The sequence below is a fragment of the Anarhichas minor genome, unplaced genomic scaffold (genome assembly GCF_050575085.1).
Source record: "Anarhichas minor isolate MPS153535 unplaced genomic scaffold, ASM5057508v1 ptg000068l, whole genome shotgun sequence".
NCBI lineage: Eukaryota > Metazoa > Chordata > Actinopteri > Perciformes > Anarhichadidae > Anarhichas > Anarhichas minor.
The window spans coordinates 682501-690000 of NW_027466514.1; the positions used below are offsets into that span (position 1 = coordinate 682501).

The following is a 7500-nucleotide window of genomic DNA, read 5'->3' on the forward strand; positions in this document are numbered from 1 at the left end:
GTGAGGAGCTCGGGCTCAGCCTTAGAGAGAGGGTGAGGAGCTCGGGCTCAGCCTTAGAGAGAGAGGGTGAGGAGCTTGGACATCAGGAGGACTGCTGAGCGCCTCGCTGCTGCGCTCACGTTACGGACCATGAATCACACGCAGACGGATGAATTGCGATTTAAATACTGCGTTTATCCGAAATTAGAGACTCCGCCTCTGCGTTTGAAACGCTCTGCGTCAGCGTTACTGTCGGCTCCGGAGACAGTAGCCGTGATTTAATCTCCTCTCTGAACCTAATGGCTCTGATTCCACAGCGATGGCACATTTATCAAGATTTAATATCTGAAGAATAAAGATAACGTGATCTTAGATCCTGGTGAGCGCTCACCAGTGTGGTCTGCCCCCCCCCCCCCCCCCCCCCCACACACACACACATGTGGTCCATCTGCTTGAACGTCCCACAATTTCTCACCTTCTGTCCTCTAACGTGTTATTTTAATCTTTAATCTTTTTTTTGGTCCCCGAGGCATCACCATGCTCTCATTTTCGTCCTGCAGCCACTAATCTGCATCGTGAGCCAGACCCCCCCCCCCCTCCCACACACACACACACACTCTATACGTCTGCTCCATACGTCTATACGTCTGTGTGTGTGTGTGTGTGTTTTGGACTGTGGGAGGTCAGTATGGTCACACTCCTGTCTCATCCTGTCCCGTCTCTCCAGAGGAGGGCCGTCAGGACGAGGACAAGGAAGAAGAGGAGGTGGACAAGGAGGAAGAGGAGGAAGAGGAGGACGTCCTGGACAGGAAGAAGTGCCGGGCGGCGCTGGCGGCGCTCCGACACGCCAAATGGTTCCAGGTGAGAACAGCTGGTTGCTGGTGACAGAATATTTCATCCCCGTCTCTGATTATTACATTTGTGGGCTTTAATGCCGAGACGGCAAATGAAATGTTCTGAAGTGTAACGTGATGAAGACACGAGATGAAGCAGCTGTTGCACAGTGATTGGCTCACTCATAAACATTATAATACTAATATGAATAAAGTGAACTGAACTGTTCGCCACCGTCATCAATCACAATTCCTCCATTTCTGTATTTGACAAACATGTAATAGTGCGTTAAGTGTCATTCCATTGATTTGTATTTGTGCTTTTTTATTGTATTTTTATTTTGTTCACCACTCATATATTTATTTTGTATGTTTTGGTAAAGTTCGAGTAAAGCTGAGTCATTAAGGGAAGGCACAATAATAATATGTTGCACGTATAAGGAGTTTGACCTGGTGGGAGGTGCTTAACATTAAACAATCAACACAGTGCAAACAATAGAAACATATTAAAATGTACAGTAAAATATAGAATGTAGTGCACAAACACACAGATATCAGTACTATAAACAGGTATAACGTATGTTACGTGTTTTCCATCCTCCTCTTTTATGCGGAGAAAAAGACTAAATGCAACAAAATGTAAACCAGAGTTGATGAATAAATGATGAGTTCCATAAAAACATCAGATCTGTGAGGAGCGATGAGGAGACTTCAACCTTCCTCACATTGAAACACAACCCTCTGGTTTAATATCACCTGCATGTTCACTTCAATGCACTAAACTCCTGATAGTCACATAACAGACGTGGATGGGAAACGTGCTTCAATTATTGGGGCAAATTCTGCTCAAATTTGCTCCACATTTGTTTGGAAACTTGTGGCGTCAGCTGCAGACGTGCTGCCTGACCGGCAGAGGAAGAACTCGGCAGAGTGGGAGGTCACTCTGAAGGTCAGGATAACACTCTGAACCAAATGGAGTTTCAGATGAACTGAGCGTCGCTCCTCAGCTGAGGAGGCAGATGAGTGAAGGTCAGGTGAAGCCTGAGCAGCTTCCCTCAGGGGGGGGGGGGAGGAGGGGAGGAGAGCTGGATGCCAAGTGATATCAGAGTGAGTGTTTGCAGCGTGGACCGGAGGTTGGAGCGGTGCAGTCAGTGCAGACAGGACCGATCTGACCCGAGGACCTCCTCCTCGTAATCACTGCAGAGACCATCAGCGGTGGTTCTCCTCCTCCACAGCGTCCCTGAGCTCTGAATGAGAGGATTGAATCACAGACTTCAATGTGCGGAATAGTCGCTCTGTGCAAAATTGAAGTGTCAACAATCTGCAGCATTATTAAGTTTGGATTTAAACGTGATAATCTTCGGTTGCTCTTCTTCTCCTCCAGCTCTTCCTTAGAACTATTCCATGTATGTTTAATGTGATGAGGTCGACCGTCTGTTATTACTGTCACGGCTTTAAATAAAGACCATTTTAACGACTCTGAGGATTAACAGAACTATAATAAATGTCCAGGACGCTGGACACGGAAATCTACTTTCAGCATTTCACAGCTGAGTGCAGGGGGAAGAGGACTTGAGCTGAGTTTATACTCGCGCTGCACGCGATCACGTGACAAATAGTTCAGTGATAGAAACCCTGATATCATGTTTGGGGATCAAACAAAGACGGACAGTTAGTTTGTAGATGCTTTAGAAGCAGGAGGTCTTGAATATCTACATTTGAGTTCATATTTTTCAATCAAAATCAAATACTTTACACGATATTCAACCTTTGTTTCTATTTAAATGCTTTTAAAACTTGACTTCCTTCTTGTATAAAGGTAATAAAGTGTTCCATGAATATGAGATATGAGTTTAAAGATATTTAAAATGCCTCCCCGTCGTTGTGGAGGTTGGTTTATAGCGTTTTTTTCGGCCCGTCCCTCCTGAAGCCACGCCCCCAAAATGATCGCGATGAACGTAAATAACAAACATGGCTGCTCTTGGTACTCAGCAGTGGTATTAGTAGCATGTTGAGATTTCAAGGGTCACGAAGACGCCTCTTTGCAGATCTCATGGAGTCTCGTGGACCCAGGCTTCTGTAGAGTCTGCTGGCTGCTGTCACTAAGTTCTGTCTCTCTGTCCGTCCATCTGTCCTCCTCAGGCCAGAGTCACAGACCTCAAGTCTTGCGTCATCGTCTTGAGGATTTTCAGGGACGTGTGCAACAGACTGGCCGAGTGGCAGCCTCTCAAAGGATGGGTAGGTGGAGCAAGCTTAGTGTCCCAGGACCAGAATCAGGACTTGCGTGCTGAGTGTCCTCCCCTGTCTGTCCGTCCTCTGCAGCCTCTGGAGCTGATCTGTGAGAAGGCCATCGCCACCTGTAACCGTCCGCTGGGTCCCGGTGAGGCCCTGCGTCGCGTCATGGAGTGCATCGCCTCGGGGATCCTGCTGCCAGGTCAGTGACCGGTCCTGCACCGCCTCCTCAGAGCTCCGTTAGCTGCAGAGTTTCTAGAAAGATACAAACAGATTATTGGGCTAAATTGTTTGTAACTTCTTCAGTAGTGAATCCGAGCAAAAGAAAAAAGAGACAGAAGTTCCTGGTAAGTAATTCAAATCAGTAAAACGTCTGTCGTGTCTGTGCTTAGCGTGGGAAAACAAGCCAGCGGTCAGATTTGAGCAGATGATTTTGTTCTGGATGAGTCATTGAGGAGAGGCTCTTCTGACTCGAGGATCTCCTGAGGCTGGAGGCCGGAGGACCCGGTGGAGGTTAATCCATGTTCCAGTGTTTGGGGAAGACACAAGGACTCCCCACTGGAAGAACTACAGCAGCCAGAGAGAGGACTCTAGTCTGGTGAACTAAAGTTCAAACTACTTTGTAAAACTAGAATTACCAACAAACTGTCAAGTTGTAGTTCACATCCACGTCCTTCCAAAACGTCATCACTTCATTATTTCACAAAAAATGTAAAAAGAAAGTGAATTTAACTTTAGTTTGAGTCGTAGACATCGACATGGTGGATCTAATCCTCAGTAAGAAAGAAGTATTTTACGGTATTGTCCATTAACAAAGGGCTCATGAGGTAAAAGAAGCATTAACACAGATTGTTGTTCTGGTGGCAGAACGTTGAGTCCGGTTTTATATGCGATTGTATCTCCTAATGTAGGCAGCAGCATATATTACACCCTCTGGTTGAGACATTCAACAGTTTTAATCTCTCAGATATTAATATATGTGAGCCGTCAGTGGTGGAGAGACGACCGCAGTGAATGGATCCAGTTATCAGCCTCTCCGCTCAGGGAGCAGCCCAATGAAATGAAAGAGTTTGACACTGAAATTAAAATCAGCAACGACACTTGAAGAGCAGCGTGGTCCCAGAAAATGTGTTATTGAATTTAAATGAGTACGTCTGGAGTCTTTGGTGCAGACTGAAATATCTCAACAGCTATTGGATGGATTGGCATGAAGTTCAGACATTCATGTTCCCCAGAGGATGAATCATGCTGACTTTGGTGATCCTCTGTTTCTTCCTCTAGCGCCCCCGTGAGATTAAAATGTAATGATTTAAATGAAATTATCTAAACTATCCAGTGGATTGCCAGGAAATGTGGTTCAGACATTCATGCTCCCCAGAGGATGAATTGTAATAGTTATCTAACCAGCTGACTTTATGCTACGATAATAACGTTATAGCTAGCAATTTTAGCTTACTGTAGCTATTCTTCCACGGTGATTGTTGTGTTATGTAACATTTTATGTTGCAGTTAAAATAAGAGTAACGTTTGAAAATAAAGCTAATATTGTGTAAAAATAACAAGTTTTAGGTCAAAATGGCTCCAAGTGAAGACGCCCTTTGATAAGATGTTACGTTGTACGTTGTTATGATTTAATTCCCCTTTAAATGTGTTTACTTGAGCACATTTCTTGTGTACATAATATATTGACATTGTTAGCGTTACTAGTTATTGGTGTTCCAACCACTTCCATTGTTTTTCTGATAACATTTGGAAGAAGTCCAAGAAGTAAAGACGCAGTGAATGTTGCATTCTGGGCCGTTTTTACAGAATACAAAACAGAATCTCCAGCTTGTGCATCAGGAGGCTCTGCCGTCTGATCCACTTTCTCTCCACACTGTTCGGTACTCTGATAACAAATATACAACCTGAGTTTGATGTTTTTAATAAAATAAATCAGCCCAGGAACTGAAAACAAGGTTTTAAAAGTAAGCCGGCAAATAAACTAAGAAGCATTTAGGAGAGAAACATTTAGAAGTGTCTTTAAATCAACATGTTGTAGGATTCATGAGCTGGACTGTGGGCTGTCTCCACAGATGCAGTGAGGTCTCACCTGCACTCGGTCTTGTAGAGGTCTACAGTGCATTAGTTACGGTGCAGATTCCCTCAGGGCTCCCCGAGAGAGTCCCAGTGGATCCACATCAGCGTTAACGATGGTGTAATTGAACTATTACTCGTGTTTCCTTCAGTGAAAGTTGGCGGTGGAGTATTTCAGAAAGATTTACTCTCCCTTCTACGTCGTGTAAACATTTCTCCTTTTGAGTGAGAATGTTTCATATTCAGTTGTTCTGTTCTTTCTTCTCTTGTGGCGACGTGATTGGGTTTCTTAATGGTGGTCCAGGGTTCCCCTCCTCAGCGTTGAAGTGGCAGCTCGTTCCCTGGATGCTCTGAATCATTGATGAGTTACTGCTGCATGCGGAGTGCACACTCAGCAGGGACTCGGTCAATTATCTGTGTGTGTGTGTGTGTGTGTGTGTTTTCCCGTCAGGAGAAGTGAAACTGTGTTGCCTGTTTGGAGATCTTCTCCGGTCTGAGTCAGAACCTGTTTTGTGTTTATCCTGTCCAGGAGGTCCAGGAGTTCACGACCCCTGTGAGAGGGAACCCACCGACGTCCTGTCCGACCTCGGCGCCCGGCAGGCCGACGCCATCACGCACAGCGCGCAGGTCGGTCCTCTTTACCCATCAGCCCCTTCTGCTGCTGTCAGGACGCCTCATGTTTGTACAATCCTCGATTCCTTTCCTTGCCTCCTCTCCTTGCGTCTTGATAGGAGATGTGAGCAGGAGGAAGCGAGGGAGAGACGTGAGGAGAGAAGAGTCGAGGCAACGAGGCATTTAACAAATGAATGTATCTGTTTGGTACAACGTGAGTTCGGCATTTCAGCCGTCGCCATCTTGGTTTTCTACGACCAGTAAACAGGAAGTGACCATATTACGTAGAGACGCCGTATACGTCTCTGGTAGAGACCTGTCAATCACCGTGTAGCCCCGCCCTAAAGCATCCCCTGCTTTATGGTCTGTTTGACTCTAAATGGACCATAATGTACTAAATGAACATCATGCTGTATTGAAGAAGACTTGAAACTAGAGATTGAGACCATAAACTCATGTTTACAATGTTTACTGAGGTAATAAATCAAGAGAGAAGTAGAGTCATTTTCTCATAGACTTCTATACAACCAGAGGAGTCGCCCCCTGGTGGAGCTTCCCAGAGAGGTTCACTCTTTAAATTGTGAATTCAAAACTCTGGATGTAAAGCCACAGATGTGTTCAGACTTTAGTCCCTTCCTGTTTCCCTGCGATATAAAAGCAGCCGCTCACTTAACCGAGCTCCATCGTTAGCCTCAGCCGAGCGACTCGTTTAACGCACCGAAGTCAGCGTTTCTTCCAGGAAAAAAAAGACGACAGTGCTTTAGATGGAGGGGGTTATTCAAACACCTCACGTCAGCGCTATGAATATCCACAGAAACCAGGACCTCGGATAAGAAGCCCCCCCCCGCCCCTCGGTGCAGCGTGGCCTTGACCGACCGGCAGCATAATTAGCCTCCTAATGAGCGTGGGAACACACACACCACCCCACCCCCCCCCCCCCCCCACTAACACCAGCATGCTATTACTACTTCCACACATGGAACAACAAAGTCTGCCCTGAGGTGGAAGATCATAAAGACATCCTCATATTATCATATTTTCCTCCCCTCACTCTCTCACTCTCTCTGGGAATATTTATCTTTCATTCCTTCCTTTTCACTTGTGAGTGTTTTTTGTGTCATCTATAAATAAAGTTTTCTCCCCAACAGAATCAGCTGGTTTACACAAACGTCACGACCGCTCACACAAGTTTTCCCCCGATAATTAAACCGCATTGATCGGAGAATAAATGATATCTCCTCTGGAGGGCCGACTTCTGTTGCTTTACCAGTACGGTGATATGTGTGTGTGTGTGTGTGTGTGTGTGTGTGTGTGTGTGTGTGTGTGTGTGTGTGTGTGTGTGTGTGTGTGTTTTCAGCATGCGTTACGCCTCCTAGCCTTTGGACAGCTCTACAAGGTCTTGAATATGGATCCTCTTCCCTCCAGCATGCCCTCACCGAGGCTGGTAGAAGGTGTGTGCTCTGTATTTCTGCTCTTCTGTCTAAAGATAATGGTTCTAGTGTGTTGAGGTGATCGGCGTGTTTGTTTGCGCTCTGCAGGCGGCTGTCAGAAGAGGCATCGGGAGGACGTCGGGTCGGATGACAGAGACTTCATCAAAAGGATGAAAGGTGACTTTGACCGATCCTCTCGCTCCTTTCAAAGAATCACAGTTCGCTCTGATGATCTAAATCCTCTCACTGACACACCACAGAGACTAGAATACAGATAAAGAACCAGTCTCAGTGTAGTCCTGATCCTCTACAGACCTCCATCAGTAAAGAGACCATCA

General features: G+C 45.8%; 1 protein-coding gene across 1 annotated transcript in view; it reads left to right on the top strand.

The window, feature by feature from the left end:
• LOC142934342 (spermatid perinuclear RNA-binding protein-like) overlaps positions 1–7500 on the top strand; it is a 25094-nt gene that overhangs the window by 5990 nt on the left and 11604 nt on the right. Inside the window, exons 4-9 of the mRNA XM_076078890.1 lie at positions 707–840; positions 2955–3050; positions 3135–3246; positions 5650–5747; positions 7090–7183; positions 7271–7339. Of these exons, the coding sequence (XP_075935005.1) occupies positions 707–840; positions 2955–3050; positions 3135–3246; positions 5650–5747; positions 7090–7183; positions 7271–7339 (603 nt within the window). The remainder of the gene's footprint in view (positions 1–706; positions 841–2954; positions 3051–3134; positions 3247–5649; positions 5748–7089; positions 7184–7270; positions 7340–7500) is intronic.